The sequence below is a fragment of the Agelaius phoeniceus genome, chromosome 1 (assembly GCF_051311805.1).
Source record: "Agelaius phoeniceus isolate bAgePho1 chromosome 1, bAgePho1.hap1, whole genome shotgun sequence".
NCBI classification, from domain to species: Eukaryota; Metazoa; Chordata; class Aves; order Passeriformes; family Icteridae; genus Agelaius; species Agelaius phoeniceus.
Genome location: NC_135265.1, coordinates 26254335 through 26275550, shown reverse-complemented (window position 1 = coordinate 26275550; position 21216 = coordinate 26254335). Strand labels below are relative to the sequence as shown.

General features: G+C 38.5%; 1 protein-coding gene across 1 annotated transcript in view; it reads right to left on the bottom strand.

The window, feature by feature from the left end:
* Positions 1–19519, bottom strand: part of SDHAF3 (succinate dehydrogenase complex assembly factor 3) — a 28862-nt gene extending 9343 nt beyond the window's left edge. The window contains exon 1 of the mRNA XM_054641696.2: positions 19245–19519. Within this exon, the coding sequence (XP_054497671.1) occupies positions 19245–19406 (162 nt within the window). The 5' untranslated portion in view covers positions 19407–19519. The remainder of the gene's footprint in view (positions 1–19244) is intronic.
* Between the last annotated feature and the right edge of the window lie 1697 nt (positions 19520–21216).

The window sequence follows — 21216 nt, the reverse complement described above, 5'->3', positions numbered from 1 at the left end:
ACAAACATTCTGAGGTGTGCTCTTCCCAGAGCACTGCCTGGGAGACTGGCCATCAATAAAAGAAAGCCTACACACAGGCAGACTCATGAATTTTTTTTCATTAAAAAATGAAAAAAATACTGCCAGTGGGAAACACAGGTGAATTCTAATAAGGGTGTTACTTATCTAAGTATGACATTTAGTCTGGAACTTCTGAAAGTCTTACTCTGTAAAAATAAATCAGTGTACTTAGCCACAATCATTTGGTTGCAATTCAGTCCTTACATTTAAACAGCAGCAATAGGACATCTCTATGAAAAGAAATGCAAATTGATTTATTGACATCTTCCTTATAACAACAAACAACACACTGGTTTATATTTGTAAATTCACTCTATGGAAAAAAAGCTTGTTACTGCAATTAACATCTACTTCACAGTACTTAATAAAAGGCACAAAAGGTTAACTTCTTACTCACTGTGCAGATTTTTAAAATGAAATTTTTTTAAGTTCATGTTGCTGCAGCAAAGTATGTTAAATGGCATCCAAGTTTTAGACCAGACAAATGCTTTGTATACACATACACCTACCTCTGTCAAATGAAATTAATAACATAAATTGTTTAAAAAGTCTTCCATATCCTCCAAGCAATAGAATAAATCACGTTATTTCCTTCATCTTTAGTTTTATTGCTCTCAAAATGACAACATAAAGTTCCTTAACATATGTAGCCAGAGAGTCCTCTGGTGTAACTGCAGATAAAGATGCTCAGAGAAACTAAAAGTTCCCATTCTAAACTGGGCTTATTTTTTCAGCAGTTTCTTAATATAAAAAAATGCTAAAGCCTACAAATTTATGTATCTTACCAAGGGTTTTAACTTGCAGATTTTTATAGAATTTCTGAATTCTTCAGAACTGGCTACAGAAGTTAACTGAAGAAAACAAATGTGTTATCAGTACAGTCAAGAGCTGCTAAAAGGGAGCATGAATCTTTATTGACTACATGAGAACCCTCCAATATGAGATTCCAAAAACCTTCTGTAATCACCTGCAAGTCATTATCTGTTTATCCAACACCTCTGACATTTAAGAGGATTTTTATAGTGTCTGTCACAATACAGCAAGTGACAGCCTCACCATCAAAGACTGGAGGGATTAAGCAGGAAATGAAAAAGGAAAATTCAGTCATCTGCCAAACAAGTTTCAAAATTCAATAAAGTACTGTAGAGACAGTTAATCTGAAAGTACTTCTGAAAAAAAATCCATCAAATATTCTGTACTGTATGACAGGGAAAACAGGAAAAATAAAGGAATGGAAATCAAGTATGTCAAATAGCTTAGAGCTGTATGTACTTCAGTTTTAAGTGAACATTCAGTTAAACAAAGCTCTCAGATTTCACAACAAAAATCCAGACTGCCTATATATTCCTAAAAATTCTCACCCACCTAGAACCTCTCCTTTTTCTCTGTGCAAAACCAGGCTGATCCCAAGCAAACAGGTACATGTTGAACTGGCATAGAAGTTAATTTACCTCAATACTTTAAAAAGCTTGTGAAAATACCAGAGTCATGAAAATATGAGGGCAACCTTTCAGAAACAGGGATGCACCACATAAAGATTGGTCAGGCAAGCTCAGTTCTGTGCTCTGGCACTCTTGCAGGTGCTTCTACAGCCACATTCTTCACTTAGAGGTAAAGAAAACATTAACATTTGGAGCAGAAGCAGCCTGCCTGTGGCAAAGAGCACAAATGGGAAGTGTCACATACTAGTTGTATTTGTATGTCCAAAACTCCCATGATAAACTACCTCTGCTCTAAGTGGTACCATATAATCACTTTGGTACAGTGACCCACATCTGCTCAGCTGCCCTCTGCACACCAATACAATGATACTCCTATCACTAGCATCAATGTCAAACCACTGCACTGTTTGCTTACACTGGATTAAAAACACCAAATTCTTTTCCTACTGTATATGATCAGGAAGGGTTTTAAATTGACTATATAAATAAGTTTAGAAAAATCTCTGCCTACCATCCACTGATGATGCAATAAGTATGGCTCCTACCAGTCAGAGAATATCAAAGCTATTAATGAGGTTTCATTTGTGTTTTAGGACTTTTCAACACTAAGGAATTATCTCAGGTTATATTTGCATGGCTTTAAAATTACTCTGGACTTATTTTAAAAATGCAATACTATTTGAGTAATAAAAACTTGAACTATTTTTCAGTTCTTTATATGTCTTAATGAATTTTACTTGCTAGCCAATACAAATATGGAAAAGAAAGTCTTGTGGACATCTGCTCACAAGCAGAGCAAAACCTCATGGATCACACTGATTGGCAATTTATGGGGTCTTTGTGAGCAGGGTTTATTTCAGTCTTAAAGGGATGGATGAGTATTCTTAGCACGATTTGCTGTCCTGCAGAACATTTCATGTACCTTTGAAAAAAAAGTAATTTCTGAAGGCACCAGTTGAGAGGGAAGCCTAGACCAGTCCCACTACATCTGTTTAGTGATGTAGGGGAAAGCCCTTCCCCTCCCCTGTATTCTGAGATGCAGCAGGGGAGCACAGCATGCCTTTGCTGCAGGTCACAGCTGTGAGCATGGCCATGCACAGCAAGGCACTGGATTGCAGGGGCCCCTCTGCCATCATTGTTATCACAGGAGACACAGGTGAACCAGAATAAACACTTCCAAAAGCCACCTGTGGGCTGCTTGGGAAATGTCCCTATAAGCTAGCCACTGAAAGCTCCCCTGGACCTCTGAGCCAGAGGCAGAGCACTACAGCAAAGTCAGCCTGGAGTGCAGCTGCTGCTATAGTGAAGGGCTAGCCTTGCCTAGTGACCGCTGCCCTAGAAAACTGGAACAAAATGTAACATCTCTGTGTCAAAGCATAACACTTTAACATCCATTTTTAATGCCTCAATAGGGGAAAACACTGAAACAAGACTGTACAGCGTTGGGGAAAAGTGATGGGATCGTTTGTATTCTACTATATTTATGACAAAAATAAAGCAGATTTCCTCATCTTCACTGAACTCTTTGCTATATCCACTACAGCAGTGAATTTACAAATAACAACTTTGCAAAACATCTTCCTTTACAGAACCTCCCAGTAATGCTTTATTTCATCAGGTAGGTAGAGAATTTCTCTGGGAAAGTTCCGCTACAGCTGCTGTCAAAATTATCATACCTATTTGAAATGTTTTTCAGAATCTGTCTTCCCTCAAAAATGCTCCTACAAGCTACCTAATCACAAATGAAAACAAAAAAGTTCCATTACCCAGGAGAAAGGAAACCTTTGGCAGGTAACTTGGTAAGTACTCAGTGATAGGGGCATCACTGTGCCAAAAGCTTAATCAGCAAATGGGATATGCTAAATAGTACAAGGGACCATGAGAATTTCATCTCACCTAACAGAACTGAACATCTTAAGGTTAAGAAAAAAAGGACAAAGCCAAATAAATTCAAAGTGAATTTCAATTTCACAATTAAATCCACTGCACACTGCTGTATGCTTTCTGCTAGACTACTAAATAAATTCAACTGAAACTGTTAGATATCAATCAAATGCCATGAAAGACTAGAAATAAATCTTTTAGATACCATGGCATTAATATTAAAAAAATGCACAAACTCATACACTTCATTTATTCTTATACTTGCTACTGTGCATTAAAAGTGTGCATTTGTGCAAATAATTACACAACCAATCTATCAAAACCAATACAATAAAAACTAATAATGATGTAGACAGCAGTCACAGGTTTCCAGACTCTTGCTAATTACCATGAAAGTTGTTCCATCACAGTTACATTCCACCCTGTATAGCACATTAATCCTCATTTCAACAACATATGCAATTTATATGGCTGACTTGTGTCTCTGTATAAAAACAGATAAACTAAACTAAAGCATACTAAACATACTGTGGAAGCATAAACACACCTCTAACTATATCATACCTATGCAGTTACATTTCTATGTAAACTTAACTAATTATTAGGCAAAACCCAATAAAGTATGATTAACAATTTTTCAGGTTTTCAATCCATACTACTTTTGGACTGAAACCAAGCAATTAAAAGTGCCACAAAGGATACCAATGTGTGTCAGTGACCATATTCCTTCAGAGTGCTGAGTCAGCACTTGTACTTCAGCACCATTCACCTGTGAATACATCTTAGGTTACAACTGACTTTTAGAATTGTAGTTAGTCTTGCTTGAATATAAGAAATTTTGGGAACCTTCTCAGGTAACATTTGAAAATTATACTTTAAGTCAAATCTTTTCTGCACATCCTCAACCAGCAAAATCCAAAAGGGTTTGTGTAAAGGACTGGATGAGGTCACAACCAACCCGATCTAAAATGGCCCTGCCAGTAAAGATCTTCTAGGCTACCTCTGCTTTATTACTCCATTCATTAAAAACCCAAGATTAGTTCAAGTGTATTTTAATGGCTAATCCCAAGATAAAAATATTTAAATTACACATCTCAGGTTATTGTTAAGATCTGGCATTATGTTTTGAGGACTATCAGATTTCAGATTTTTTTCAAATGTTTCAGTACTGAAGATATCATACTATATCAAACAGTTCTCTTCTTCCCCCAAGGCAATTGTTTCAAAACAATTTAATCAACTACATAGTTCACTAAGACAGACAAGTTCACACACCTAAAAGATCAGTAATATAATACTGACATTATTCAATAATCAGCTGATATATTCAAACTCTTTTAGTATACAAGCTATTACTAGCACACACAAGCTAGTTTCCATCCTACTCTTTCATAATCAACACAAAACTTTATTAACAGCTATTTTTCAGATAAGAAACAGACTGTATTTATGATTTTCCTCTCTATACCAAAGTCACTGGAGCTTTACTTGTACAATATGCAAGTGAAAAAATAACAAAACCTCATTTCTACTGGAAATGACACACACTATGCAACAGCACTCAAAAAAAAAAATCTGATCAAAATTTACAAGCAGTACATCTTAACAGTTCCCCAAATAAGGTTCTGTGACAACAAAACACAATTAGAAATGCTCTAATACACAAACTGGCATTACTCAAAGGTTTATTTTCTGCCTGCTTGCCCTTGAGGTATTGTGTAAGATGATAGTAGCTCTAGTTTTTTGAGGGAACTCAGGAGCTCCTCTATACCCATCATCACCCAAACAAGTTAACAGCTTGTTAACTCGCTCATGCAGCTTGTTCTTCATGCAGCTTTTCCTTCACCCATACCCACAATACCCTCCCAAAGTCACCACACCAAACAATCTTCCCAAACTCAGTCTCATCTCTGTGGCCCATGAGAGTGTAAACCTGGCCCATGACATTTCAGAAGCAGGTCAGTAAAAGGGAATGATGAAAAAGTCTGTGCTTACTTGTCTTATCAACACAAAGCATAACCCTGAACAGCAGATAGACTATGTTCTCCAGAGGCCTCTGAAATAGCAGTGAATGCTGTCTTTGAATTGAATCACAAATGAAATTTTCTTAATATGCTAGTTTTCAAATAATATTTGAATGGTACTGAATATTACCGATCTAGGATGCAGAATAATGAGACATGTCTGGCAATCCCTGCTGGTTAGAAAGACAGCAAAGGTGGGTTTTTTCATTTTCTTTTCCTTCCAGGAATGTACTTTCCACTAGAGCTGAACATTCACAAATGCTACTGTGCAGACACAGTGCCCAGCACTGCAATTTCATTTTGGCCTAGAGAGTCTCCTCTCATTTCACGAGACCAGCAGCAGAACAGCACCAGAGAGCTCAGAGCTTGTTTCTTAGACAGCTCAACCTCCACACAGATTTCAGATATGACAACTCTTGATTTGGAGAAAGGTAGATAAATCCAACAGCTGTTGAGGATCTGCTAATGTGTGACAGAGAGAATTCAGAACAAAAGCAGCACTTGCACTTGACAGCAGAGGAGCCAGCACTCTGTGCGCAGTTACAGCTCATAGCAGTGCCAGGGAATGCTTTGAGAAGGTACCAGAACTGAAGCACCCACCCTGGGACCTTGGTGCCACAGTCCCTGGCACAGGTTTTGATCAAGGATAACCATCTTTATGTGAAACAACTCCCAAGTTCAGCCAGTGAGCTGGCACAGATCAGGGACTGCTCCCAGCAGGCAGTTTGGAGCACAGGAGTTTAACAGCATGGAAATGGGCTGTTCCACTGCCAGCTGCAAAGTTGGCAAAGTTTGTTTCCTGCTGATCACATCAGTTCAGCAGTACAGACCCACCTTTAGCTGAACAATGCTGTGCCAAACAGTCCCCAGAAAACTCTGCAAGAAGTGTGTTATCTCTATTCCCAAGCCAAAAGCTTATTTCATACACTGCTTGCTTTTGTCTCGTCCTCTGCACTGTGCAGTTTTTGTATTGGGGTAACTTCTTCAAAACCCCATCACTGGGAAGGCTCCAAAGGCTCTGAATGGCAGAGTACAACATTTGGAAGGCTGTCAAGCAGAATTAATACAAAGGTTTGCTTGCATGCAAACAGGAAGTGTTTCAGTTCTCTAACTGCAAAATTCCAACTATTTTCTCTCAACCAAACACTGTGATACATGAATGGCTTTACCTTCATACTTCAGTAAAAGAGCTGAAAGGAACTTCAACTTCACCCACAGCTACTGTCCACTGAGGAGAATGTCCAGCACACTTGCCATTTCAGAAGAAGCCACTGAAATCACCCTGTGATTTCAATATGCTTTGCTTCAAGTCAAAGCTATTAAACACTCAATGAAGTAGACGGTGCCAAATCCCTGAAATACACCATGCATGTATACTGCACAGCTGTAGGTATATGAATACAGAAAAAAAAAATTCAAAAAGGTTGGAAATAGTTAACATCTAGAAAATTAAGTCTGTGAAACACTTAAGTCTGTTAACACTGGATACTTGACACTAATCAATGCTCCAGTAAACATCCTTAGGAGAAGCAAGTTTGTTGTAACATCAAATGAAATCAGAAACACTTTTCCCTGAAAGTGATGGGAATAAAACAAAATGCAGAATACACAATTTCCAAGGAAGAGCTGATGAAACCCAAACTACAGAACACAAACTACAAGTTAAAGGAGAACTTTCCCAGGAAACGTGGGAATGCAATAAAACTGGCACTTATGGCTTTTTTCACAGTTTTTTATCCAGGGCTCAAATGGCATCCCCAGATCTTCACAGGTTTCCCACCAGCCACAAGAAAGTAGTCTGCACTATTTTTAAAGCTGAGGAGGCGTAATACGTGTATATGTGTGTGTGTGTGTGTGTGTATATATATATATATATATATATATACACACACACACATATATATATAGATATATATATATATAAAACATATCTTCTCTCACCAGGAATATAAATCAAAACCCTTTAGAATGAAACAACACACACAGGTGATTCTGTGTGAAAAGTCAAAAACTTGTCTGCTATATCAGGAGTATTTCCATTTCTGGCAGACAGATGGAAGGGGTTGAGGCTGTAAAGGTGACACCCATCATCTCAATTCAGGGTCTGGTGGTCCAACCATATTTGACAATTATCAAAATAGTCTTCTACTGCAGATGTCTACAGAGGCCAAGGCAGGCCTTGCCCATATCCAAAACACCAGCTGCTAAAAACACTGGCTGTTGAAGTTTAGAGATAGCAATATGTCATAATTCATGTCCCAGGACACATAATCACAATATCTTTTCAAAATTTAGAAATTATAAACAGAATATTCTTACCAGGATTTCCTTGTCTATTTTCACTTCTTAGTTCCTTCTTACACTTATAACTGGGCCATCTGCTTTTCCATATGCTTAAAGGTTTTACAAGGACTTGGCCTATTGCAAGCCATTGAGACTTCAGTTTCCAAGGCTTTCTCATTACATCTTTTCAGCAATTCCAACACAGACACCTTTACACCTTCTGTAATGAAGCTCCCTGAGCCCCAAAGGATTTCTGGGTCATCCTCTGTTCAATTAAAATACTTTGAAGAACAAAGGCATCTTACCTCACACACTACCATTTTTGCAGCCTTGGGGTTTAATGCATCAGCAGGAAACAAACCCTTAAACAGCTCCATTGTAAAATATAAATATTTAATTGTTTTATATCTAAAAGGCAAGGGTCTACCACAATTATTTTCTTCTATTTGGTGAAGTCTGGGAAACACTCTGCTGCTGAGGAGTGGCATCTGCTGGCAGACAAGGACTCCACAAAAATCAGATTCACCAGTAAAACAAATAATAAAATTTTTTTAAAAGACAAATCAGAGTTGACATTATTCACAAAGCAACTCTCACTTCCCTCTTGACAGGATGATAATGTTTTTCCCAACAGTGTAAATCCTTTCAGTTACACTGATGGTACTGAACTGTCCATGAACCAGAACAACATTTGCTAGTGCTACCAATGAAATTTCTTTTCACTTCTCAATCAGCAGCTGAACTGAAGAACAAAAGACATGTTTGCTATTTAATTAAAACCCTTCGCATCATGGATCTCTTAAATAAATTCCTAAAATGACTCACTGTAATAATGGATGTTAAATAGCTCACCAGGGTACTTCACTGTGAACAATAAACCAAATTTAAAAGGCCCAGAAAACAACAGAATATCATGATTTCCCAAACACTTTAAAATTAATTCTAAGCATAAAATCAAGTTTAAACTACTGCAAATAAAGTATGTAGACAGAACAAGTAATTGAACATGAACCAAAATATCCTTAATTTTAGAGCAGCCTGCTTGTACCACTGCCAAAAGCTGACCTACACCTTCCACAAGGTTTTATTATTGGAACTGTGGCAACCTGTAACTTTCTGGCTTAAAATATCATGGTGGATGACTGACATATGCCATGTTCATTTTGAAAGGGGCAAAGAAAGAGAAAGAGATTCAATTTAAATGTTTCACTGGCATCCAGGAATAAAAGCAGGTAAATAATATTTTATACTATATTTTCATTTTTATAGAAAACTTCCTACTCTAAACAGTACTATGCAATACTAACATACTTTTTAACAGCATCTAAAATGTGACATTACTAACAATAAAACTTTTATTTGGCAGAAAAAACATTTGTATTTGGGCTATTACAGTACACTTCCAAAAATATAATTGCTTTAAAACTCAACAGATACATTATGACAAAAATAAAATTTTAAAAGAGTTTTGCATCTACATACTGAGGCTCCATCTGCTCTGGGCTTACCCTCCTGGGGACTCCCACAGCTGATCTGAATTTTATAATCAAAGAATATGCCAAATTGGAAGGGACTCACAAGGACCAGTCCAACCCCTGGCCCTGCCCAGCACCATCCACAAGAGTCACACCCTGTGCCCAAGAGTGTTGTTTACCAATGCAAATCCAAACCAGAAAGCACATTATGACTAAACCAGGTGGAAAGCCCAGGAAAGTTTTCTAACTGAAAAGCCTTCTCAACATTTGTACCAGTAAGTTAACAATGCTCAATATATATTTCAATAAATAATTTAACAATAATTGAATCTGTAGGAATTCTAGTTTGTATTAGAAAATTCAGCAGCCTCTTTTTTCTAGCATAGGAACAAGGCTTCTCTACCTAAGTATTTGCTGCCATCATGTGTACACTTTAAAAACTGCAAACTTGTGAACAACACTTCTTTCATCAGGTCAAAAATCAGCCATGAGATTACACATAAGGGCATTACAGACTCCAGTCAGAAGGTGATGGAAGTCTCAAGGATTGCTAATGTAATATGAATTCTTACCTCAATACAGACTGCCTATTATAATCCAAATTCTACAACAAAGACCACATGCTTTCACTATGCAATCATAAGAAGCAAGAAACTGGTTATAAATAAATGGTATTTGATGGCCCACAAAAAATAAACCAGTTTCTCTGGCTTATTCCAATAAGCCAGAGAAATAATAAGCAAAAAATAAGCAAATATCAATACTTCCAACACCACCCAACAACTTCAGCCATGACATCTCCAAAGAAGCAATGATGACAGGGACTTAAACCCTTCCACCACATTTCTTCTGGTTCAGGAAGAAAAAAAAAATAAAATTAAAAAAAAAATGTTTCAGTGACCTAATGTTCATTTCCTCTAAATTACTGAATACAATAGTTCAGCAAGAAGGAAAAAATACCATAAAGTTGCATAAAACCAGTTTATCAAGTTTACATCATTCAGTAATTCCCACAGAGAAAGGGAAGATGCATCTACATTGTGTCTCTTGTTAGATAGTTTTGAAATATGGCTGCAAGATCAATTTAGAAGGTATTTTACAAATTTACCTAGTTACTGCAGTGAAGAAAAAAGTGCATCATGCTCTTTTTCATCTTAGACTGCTCTGTCTCTCACTAATACCCCTGAAACAATAAAAACCAGGACATTAACAGGACTCAACCCTCCCACATTTCAATAAGCCTAAAATCCAACACTCAGTAACTATGCTTCTAGTAGGATTTCTAACTTGTTCATTAGAAATACCTCATTACTATACATTACTTCTGGAAACGACCTTTAAAAGCTAGAAGCTCAAACATTTTATCAGGCACTATGATTAAATATATTTTCTAAATTATATCCTTAAAAATATTTTTTTAAGGATATAATTTAGAAAATATATTTTTATATTTTTAAATTAGCAGCTTTGAGACAAAGAAAATATATTTTTATATTTTTAAATTAGCAGCTTTGAGACAAAGAAACAAAATATATTTCAGCAGAAATTTTCTGCTTGATGGATTCCCAGGAGTGAGCTGCACAAAAAGCAGGACATCACCAAGAAGAAAGAAGATGTATGGTTGTAAGTACAGTCAGCTTCAGTCTCAAAACAGCCAAAGCTCTCAGCATACAAAAGACTGCTAAAGCAACATGAATGGTGATAAAGATGCCACTAAATACAAGATCATCAGGTCAAAATCTGAGGTTCAACTTCTTGCAAAAAACAATATTCAATTAAATTACTTTAATATCAGTGAACTGTGTAAAAAACCCCTTTCATTCTTCAATGGGTACACATCAGTATGCCTTAAGTATAGCTCTCTATATAAAAAATCTGGGGCTTTAAAATCCTCCAATATGCATAACACTATTTTTGCAACCTCACATTACACTGAAAGAAGAAGAAAAAAAAAAAAAACAGTTTCTAAACAATTATTCTGATGTGCTCCAGATGCAATTTTAACTTGAAGAAAATATCAATTTTCTATCTACACAGGACAGAAAGGCACATCTATACAGTATATGCAATTACAGCACTCATAATATTATTGCAGTAATTACAAAATATGGTACTTGACAGCACTTGTAGAAAGTTGGCAGTGTTTACAGTGTTGATAGTGGAAATGCACTGACAAGGCGGTAAAAAAACCTACCATGCTTACAAAACACTACATGCTGACAATATTCACACAAGTGCCAAACAAATGCTAGAAGGAAGGTGTCAATAAAATACAAACAAGCAGAAATCCTCATAACTTTACAACTGCAATTCATACTCAGTTTGTTTGTCTGACCCATGTAGTGTTTAAGATACTACATTGTCTTAAAATGCAACAAAGTTCAAACCTCGATACCTTGTGTTGCAGAGCAGAATGAGCTAAAGGACATGAACAATACTCTTGAGTTGCTGAAGATTGTACAGCAAGAGCTGTGAGAAAGAACTGCAGAAAGTGAGAAAGATACATAAAGAAGGACCTGCAGAAACTGTGTCCCCCTCCCAAAGAACAGAACAGCCTGCTGTGATAAGTAATTGGGCAAAAGAAAAAAATATACATTATGGCCTGCTATGTACTAAATCACACAAAGACTGAACAACTGGAAATTTTTAGGCAGAAGCTGAAACAATTTAAATATCTGTGCCTTTTGTCAATGAACATCCTTGCAGCATCACACTGCTTGGTCCATCTTTCAATCACTGTTAACTCTCATCTCAAAACATAATCTGGTAGGTTTTCTAAATTCTACTGCAAAATACTTTAAATACTAAAAATAGAGCTAAAACACTGGGGCAGAAGAATCAGAATACTCATCTGTTCCTGTTTCCTTTTTTTTTTTCTGTTTTGTTTAGATATAAGAGAAAGCAAGAAATTGAACAAAATTCATACTTGCACAGATACAACTTGGAGAAAACCTTTTAAGAAACCCATTTGCTCTCAATAACCTGTGTCAAGTTAAATGTTTTTAAATGGCTGTCATGGAATAATGAAAAAGAGGAATCAGCCTCATTCACAACAAATAAGATAAATGTACATTCAAAGAGTATTTGGATATCTGAATGCACAAAATTACAGACTGCTGGTCATTGCAGCTCTGACTTAAAAAAATCTGGAGGTCTTGAGAATTATGTGCTATTACATATATAATTTATACACAATAAAGGCTTTTGATTCCCTAAGTTTCACACATATGCACCAGTACAATGGTATGTTAGGAACATGGCTATGCACATGCTGCCTCATATGGCTTGGACAGAATTTTATACCACCACTAGATGGAAACCTGAATTACCTTTTAAATTGACAATTCTGTAAATGCTCCATTACTGGTTCTGCTTCTACTGTGTCTGGCTCTTTTCTTATTTAGAGACCTGTTCTCACACTGCCTGTCACTAACCTGTACTCACTAGGAAGGTGCAGGTCTCTGCTCATGGAGCAGACATTCACAAAACTTCTAGAGTATCTTCAACCCTGAGAAATGTGGCCTCTCAGGGCTATTCAATGTAAGGAGTAAACTGTTAACTCTCATTTGAGATGCAACCCATTTCTCCAGCAATTTAAACTTCTCAACCTAAGTTGTAACTAATAAAATTGCTATATTCTGCCAAGAATTTTCAGTTCAGGGATTCAATTCATGCCACATTTTAAATATCCAAGGCATGCTATGAAACCATCTGAAATTTATAAACCTATTTGCACATCATGTACTTATACTTGCATTGTACCTGAGGTGACTGGCAGAAGCAAGTGACTGACATTACTGTTGGATGTCACCCCTATGACTTGCATGTGATTTCCTGCTGGGTCAAAACACTTGTAAATAAAAACTTCAACTAGCAGATAAGCAGTTATCAAAAGAGCCATCTACAGACTAGCTACATGCAATCAAAGATATGATAGCATACAGATAATGGGCATAGTAACATGACAGAAGCATTGAGAATGCTGATGCTACAATTTATAAAATTTTGAAGTTAGAAAATACGGTAAAGGTCTAAAACCAGCATGTACACAGGGGGGGAAAATAAACAAAACAACCAACCCAGCAAAAAAAATCACTGGTCTCAGCAGTGGCCAGGTGAACCTGAAGGACAATGATGCTGCTTTCCAGGTGAGAAGTAACAAATTCCCCTTCCTGCAATGGGTGTGCATCATGCACAAGGCAGTGGGTATCCACCAGGCTACCCCAAGTCTCACCACTTCAGAAAGCTCCCAGACTGTCTGAGCTCTCTACAGAAGAGAAGCAGACACCAGCTCCTGCTTCTAAACCCAAAACTGAAAGAGCACTGAAAGGATGGAAGTGATGGCATAATATGAAAGAGTTTCATTTGCATGAAACTTCACAACAAACGGGATTCACAACAAATGTTGGGATTCACAACAAATGTCAACCTTTGCAATTGCACATAAATACTAATTCAGGACACTCACCAAATCATGGGTGCATCAAGGCAAAATTTCATCAGAGGTAGACTTCAAATCCTACAACCAAGCAGGCTACCAGGAACACCAGGTCAGAGCAGCAGCCTGATTTCCTGCAGCCATTCATGCCCTAATCCCAAATGCTCTTCAGTTTATCAGCCACAACTCCCTGGCTCTCAGAAAAGTGCAAAATTCCTTCCTACCATTTGAGAAATATAAAAGAAAATACAGGAAATTGACTACAGTTTAGTTCTTACAGATTAATAACTAGTCAACACCCTAAGTGGGGGATAAAAACATAGGACTCAGTAGGAAGTTACTTTTAATAAGGTTTTCATCCAGATAGCCATAAAAATCACTAAAAGCAAATTCCGATGTATCCAGTAATGTTAAAATGAAATACTACTCTAAAATCCTATTTCACAACTTTAATAGAAGTAATAAAATGGCAAAAAACCTAAAGACATATTTTACTTCCAAAAAAATGTATTTCTTTGTCAGGCAAAGAAAACATCTCTTATATAATGCACTTCACTGAAACTGAGAGCAGAATTCAGAATGCCAGCAGCTGTTTTATACTTGTACTACCTACATTATTTGCTGAAAGACAGCACAAAGGGGAACCCACACATCCCATTCCCATTTCAGTCTGACTCCAGTACTGGCCACAATTTCCTCTTCCACCCTCTTTGACTATTTGCTCTTCAAATTCTCCACTCAACATTCCAACATATTTTTGAGTGCTAGTAGTTTAAAAATAAATCAAGATGGGGAGGGAAGATTATACTTGCCCAGAAAATTAAGAAGCAAAAAGTTCTGTAAGTGTATCTGCTCATGAGCAGAAAAAGACATATCAGAACAATTTTATTCTCTGAGATATGACAGCATCCCACAATCTTCCCAGCAAAGTAAATACTTCAAGTGACGCAGGCAACTGAAAATAAATTTGATGAATGACAATTATTTGTATTGCATCAAATGCACTGATTCAAAAATTTAGTCATTCCTGAGAGGCTACATGACAGTTCATTTGAAAGCTTGGAAAAAGATTCCAAAGGTCAAGAGTGGCCAAAGAATTTCAAAAGGCAATTTATTCAATCTATTAAATTGAGAAAATGTTGTGTAATTCTGCAGAATGATTCTGCTTGTCATAGTGACAGTCCAGGCCCTCTCATCTACAGGGTCAGGCTTTTTAAAAAAGCCAAGTACAAAATGGTCATTTTCAAAATTAATGCTTAAATGCGAAACAAATTGTTACTGAAATTACTTAGCTGAATATTGAACCTATTGCAATCTGAAATGAAGTAATCAATACTATCTTAATATTACTTATCTTATGTAAGCATTCTCATCAGCTACCGTGATTTAGAAGACTGCTGAACTGACTTATCATACCTGTCAACATTAATTCAATACCATTCCAAGATAATAATCAGTATCAATCTAATTATATCAGCAGTCTCCTGTAAATGAGTACCAATTATTTTAATTAAAATATTAACTATTTAGAAAATAGATAGGAACATATATTAATAATTTATATGCTTAATTTGAATCTACCTGAAGAAGCATAATTCCTGAACAACAAAGCTCACTTTCTTTGTATCATCCCTCTTTAATATTTTCCAGCAGGTTTCCAGACACAAACTAGGAATCCAATACCTATGATAGGAAAACCACAATATTTATATTCTTCTACTTTGACATGAGCACATATGGACTTGCAGTCTACTATTGATGCTACCCACTTAAAAACTCTTCCAAGAATACTCAACGGATAGTTTCCCTATTTTATAAGTGCAAATAGGTCAGCTTAGGTTTCCTACAAAACTTCATTAGCCATCTGCATGGTTGGCTCTAACATTAAATCCCTCAATTCCTGTGCTTTCTAAACAAGATGAGGTCCCTTCTCATCTCCTTTACAGGAAAACAACACGAACCACTCACATCCTACAATAATATAATCTCGGAGCTTTTTACTTCTTGTTTCTCCTCCTTTTATTTTTAAAGCTGATCTTAGAAATCTCCCTATAGGTTTTCCACTCTGTTTCATAAGAAATAAAGGAAATTTATTCCATTTGTGAGACACAATCACAGAATCATTCAGACTGCAAAAGACCTCTAAGGTCATGGAGCCCAACCTTTGATCAAACACAATTTGTCAACTAAAACATGGCACAAAGTGCCACACCCAGTCATCTCCTGAACACTTCCAGGGACAGTGACTCCACCCCTCCCTGGGCAGTCTGTTCTTAACAACCATTTTTGCTAAGAAATTCCTTCTGATGTCCAACCTGAACCTCCCCATGACACAGCCTCCCTGAGGCTGGGACAGCAACCACAGCCTGGGACAAGAGGCTGACTTCCACCTGACTACAAACTTGAATTAATATGCCCAGCTCCCTTGACTCAACATAATTTAAATAGCAAGGAGGGCAGGGGCATCATGTGAGGCAACCACAATGTGATTGAAATTCCAGGCCTGTTTTCTAAATGTTCAGCTAGTATGAATCAAATATTGGAGGACAAGAAAGCACACCACAGGCTATGAACTATATTCAGGTGCACCCAGAAGGTCTGACTACCCAAAGAGAGCCTGAGGAGATTTAGCAATAGTCAAGGAGTTTCATGTTAAAATACAACATCTTGGAAATTTTCATTCAAAAAGCACTTCAGATGACTTATTAAGATTACACTTCATACTGGAATCCTCATTCAAAGTCAAGAAACATCACTGCAATCATCATATCCATAATCTTTACCCTCTGATAAATATACATCAAGACATATTACTTTAACATAAAGTTAAGAATACTAATTCTCTGTAACATGAGATATCATGCCATTCTGTACCAGATGCCCTGCCCTGCATTCTACAGAAGGTATGAGGAAAGAACATTTCCAGATGGAAGCTGAATATTGACAACACCAATGTGCATACAGCAAGGTATATGCTTAGCCTAATGAACAAGCAAATTGGGAAGAAAAAAGTTGGAAATGCAACATGCCATAATACTGTTATCAGAGCTGTAAGCATGCATTTTTCCAAAAAAAAAAGAAACTTAACAGGACAACCAGTTTGTATTAATGTTGTAGTGATTTGTTTAGGTGGATTTTTTGTTTGGTTTGATTGTTTTTTGTTTCATTTAATAAAATTAGAGGCAAGAAGCACAGTTATGGTACAAGCTACATGAACAGCAGCATTATCTCAGCTTCCTTCGTGGCTAACTGGGTGACTCTTAGGCAAGAATCTAAGCACTCCACAGCTATGCTGGTGTGTCCTGCAAGACCTGTCCTGGAGCTTCCTACCTGTTTCAAGAGTGTCCTGCTGCCCAGGAAGGGTGCAAAAAATAAAATACAAGAGAAACAAGTGGTGCACAGTACAACTGCTCACCACCTGCTGACTGATGCCCTGCCCATGCCTGAGCAGTGATCAACCCTCATGGCCAACTTCCCCCAGTTTATATATTGAGCATCCTACAGGTTGTATAGTATGGAATATCCACTTGGCCACGTTGGGTCAGCTGTCCTGGCCATTCTCCCTCCCAGCTTCTTGTGCATCTCCTTACTGGCAGAGCATGGGCATCTGAAAAATACTTGATTTAGAGTAAGCACACTTAAAACCAGCTACAACAGTGCATTACCAACATTATTCTCACACTAAATCCAAAATACAGCACTGAACAAGCTACTACAAAGAAAATTAACTATATCTTAGCCAAAAACAGGCCAGAGGACTGACTCCAACATGAATTAATTAGTATGTAATTAGAGCCCAGATTTACCTAATCCCAGTTTGTCCACAGACCACTTTCCTCGATTACCTCATTCAAGTCTTCATGGGGCTGGGAACCACAGCATAACATAAGAGGCAAAGCAAGTCTCACACACCAAAAATGTGAAAGTCTGATTTAAATTTCACACTCAAAATAAATTATTATTTGGGTGAAAAAAAGACCCCAGAACAAAACAAAAATTAAATATGAGAAGAGACACATTAACTACGTGCTAATATCTCCCAGCATCTTGTTAGAAGACAGACATATTTGCAAAGTTCTTTATATTCACACACTCAAAACAGTTATTAAATTAGTTTCCTTTCCTTGAACATATCATAGCTAATAGCACTAAATGTCAGGTTTCAAAATTCAATTCGTTACTCGTAGTCTAATTTTTGTCACCATTTTCCCTATAATCTACCTTTAAAACATTTCAGAACTGAGAAACATTTTCACTATTTGTATACTTCACTTTAAAAATGGCTAAAGATATTTCAATGTAAACATTTCCTTCCTTTTCTAAAACTATTTTAAGGAAGATTTTAGCACTGGAAATAGTAACTTGTAACTTGTCTCCTTAGCTCATGTTAAAATTGAAAGCAGTGATGCGGAAACATTTCAGCAGTATTAAGTAAACGGCAATTGAAAATTACAATAGCACCAGGCATTTGAGAAGTTGATACAAATTTCTCTGATTTGAGGATCTATCAGTTGGCAAGAGGCAATTAAAATACATTTATTCCTTTCCTCTGTAGAGAACACCAGGCAGTCTTCTCTCTGCTTATTCCTGATGCCCCAGTTACTCTAAGCCCTAAGATTTCAGCTACTGCAGGTAGAAGGGATGGGGCAGTTCTCCCCCAGGACCCTTCTTCTGGTAAGCTGGGAAGCAATGGATGCTGCCTTTGCTAACCACCTTCCACTGCAAAGCCGAACAGAGTTTCCTTCCACAGAAAGGAAACCAGTTTTGAGATTCAAAAGTACTACCAAGCCAGTAGTTCAAGGAGCATGAAAATGAATGGGAAGTTTGTCAATACATCTGTCTCTTGCAGCTGTGCTCATGCTTTAACTGAAGCTTCTCCTCTGTGAAGTGCCTATACGTTTGCCACGTGGACTCCTGGTGACCTGTTAATATGCTGATAGCTACTGGGGTCCAGGCATGTGGGGAAAGCACCTTACAGGTCTCCTTCCTCTGCTGCTTGTGAAACTTGTTACGATCTCGTCACTTGGGAGTGCTTTTCTCTCCTTGGAGAAACCAGGCAGGAAGTTCAGGGGAAGGGGTGTTAAGCAGAGAAGCAATGTTCACATAAGACTTACTTCCTTAAGAAACAATGAAAAAATGCTACTCCAAAATCAAATGCAAGTTCACAGGGAAGCTATTTACACCCATACTTAGCTAATTATAATTATACAATTAGTTATGTATGTCATTGTAAATATTTATATATACTTATACAATGCATTATTATAGATCATACAGATAATTGTGCGTATGCTTTTATTTATATATTTATACATAGCTAATTATATAACTGAGGCCACTCTGTTACATATACCTGTGTGTGCTCACCCACATTCGAGGCAAGGCACTGAGAACCATAGAAAATAACCTGCCTAGAGACATGGAGTCACAAGGCATTCTGCAGCTCTGCAAGGAGCTCGCCCTTCACGGGAGCATGCCCGAGCAGAGAGAATCAGCTGGGCTGGAAAAGACCTCTGAGACCACCGAGCCCGACACCCGAGCAGCTGCGACCGCCCGGCGCCCCTGACCTTGCCGGGGCCTGCCCTGCGCCCCGCCGGGCCCCGCCGCGTCCCTGCCCCGCGGGGCGGCGGGCACTTGCCTCCCATTCCCGCAGGAAGCGCTGGGCCTCGGCGGGCCCGGCCGCCCTGTGCCTCCGGAACTCCTCCTTCACGTAGCGGTCGCCCAGGTCGCGCAGGGCGGGCGGCAGAGCGCGGTGCAGCTGCAGGATGCGGCGGTACAGGCGCCGCGCTCCGCCCGCCATGGCGGCCCTGGGGCGGCCCTCGGGGCCGGGCCGGGCCGGGCCGCGCCTCCCCCGCCGCAGCCGAAGCAGCGCCCAGCGGCCCGTGTGGGGCGGCGCTGCCTGCAAACGTGCAGCCTGCGTCTCGCCCGTGGCGTTTAGAGCGATACCGAGCAATGGGGTTGCAAATAGTACTTGGAAGAATACATGGAGGATGTTGTTTCACAAAGACGGGTGCGGGTGGCAGAGATCGCGATGTTCACATAAGACTTATTTCCTTAGATAAAGAAATCAGTTCATTTTTGGCTCCAGGTTCACCACCAGAAGAATGAAATGTGTACTTTATACCAGATTAGAATGTGGCACAAATTAATTAGGCCACTAAGCCCCAAGCATCATACGCTAAAATTTGATTTACTTGCATTTTCACTATGAGACGAGAGGAGTCATAGCAAGAAGCCTTTACTGCCCCCGTGGGACTTTGTGCCACCGCGTTGTCACTACCGAGAACACTCCTGCGTTCTCCTACCTCCCACTGACAGCTCAAACTCCAACTCCTTAGCTCTCCATAAAGCTTTTTCAGCAGCTTAACATCACTTCCAACTCACCCATGTGGAAAAACCCTCAAATGTCAGCAGCCATAGATATAATGGAAAAAGCAGAGTCAGGCAGTGGCAGCAGTGGCAAAAGTCCTGCCTCATTGCGGGTGAGTGTTAAGTTCCTTCCAGCCAGTGAAATTACTCATGATTCAAAACAAAAAGGAAACATTTCTATAGGGCCAGGGAGCATTAAGTTTTACTAAAATACTAGGAAATGACAAAAATGTACTGCCTCATTGAATGCACAAGTCATTATATGAGAGCAACAGAGTAAAAAGCAAAGTACAGGCTATTTTACTGATTATTATTTCTTTATTTATTGTCCTAAGCACTTCATTGATGGAAAACTGAAGTTCCCAGTAACACAAAGTTACTGAAATAAAAGCAAATACTTACAGGTTCACTATTCTCAATGACAGTCTCCTGTCCTTTTCCTGCCAGTGGTGCTGTCAGAGTGAGCAGTTGGGCCCTGGCAGAGGCAGCCTGATCCTCAAATTGATTGGTACAGTTTCATATTTTCAAACTGTGTTTTCTGCAGACATTTCTTTCAGGGAAGATTTCTGGACCTAAAGTATTTTGTCTACCATATGTCTTTCAATATGTTCACAGTTTAAAAGGATTGAGGTTCGAAAACTGATTTGCTGTATCACTTATTTGCAGTGATGCAATTCTTCTGAATCATCTCAGGGTGCATTCATTTAGAGAACTTATTTAAATATTTTATTATATCTTGACCACCATGTCATATTGCACATTGAGAGCTTTTTTTGCTACATCCACCCTGTGTGGTTTTTAGGAGTCCTCTTCTTCCATGGCCTGCCTAAGCCCTCTGCTGGGCACTCACTTTGCCTCTCAGATACTCACCAGGCTCAAATACCAACTCAGGCCGATCTGTGACCGTCACCATTTCTTACATCTCATCTTTCTGTCCACAGAGACCAAAGCAGGTGGTTCCTGCCCAGGAGGGTTCCTGCAGCATCTCTGCACCTCCAGGCTGCTTCAGCTGCAGCTCTTGAGCCTCATCCTTGCACCTTCCCTAGGTTCTGCGAGGGGAGTGAGGATTTATCAATGAATTCCCCGTGGAGCAGAAGATAGAGCTGTAAGTTCATCAAGATGCTGATAACAGTCTAAGTTGTCAGTCTTTGTCTAATAACAATTTTTATATGCCTAAGTCCTTGGAGATCTCTGCACTATCAGGCAATGTGGTGAGGCAGCAGAGGCAATTGAGTGCCTTA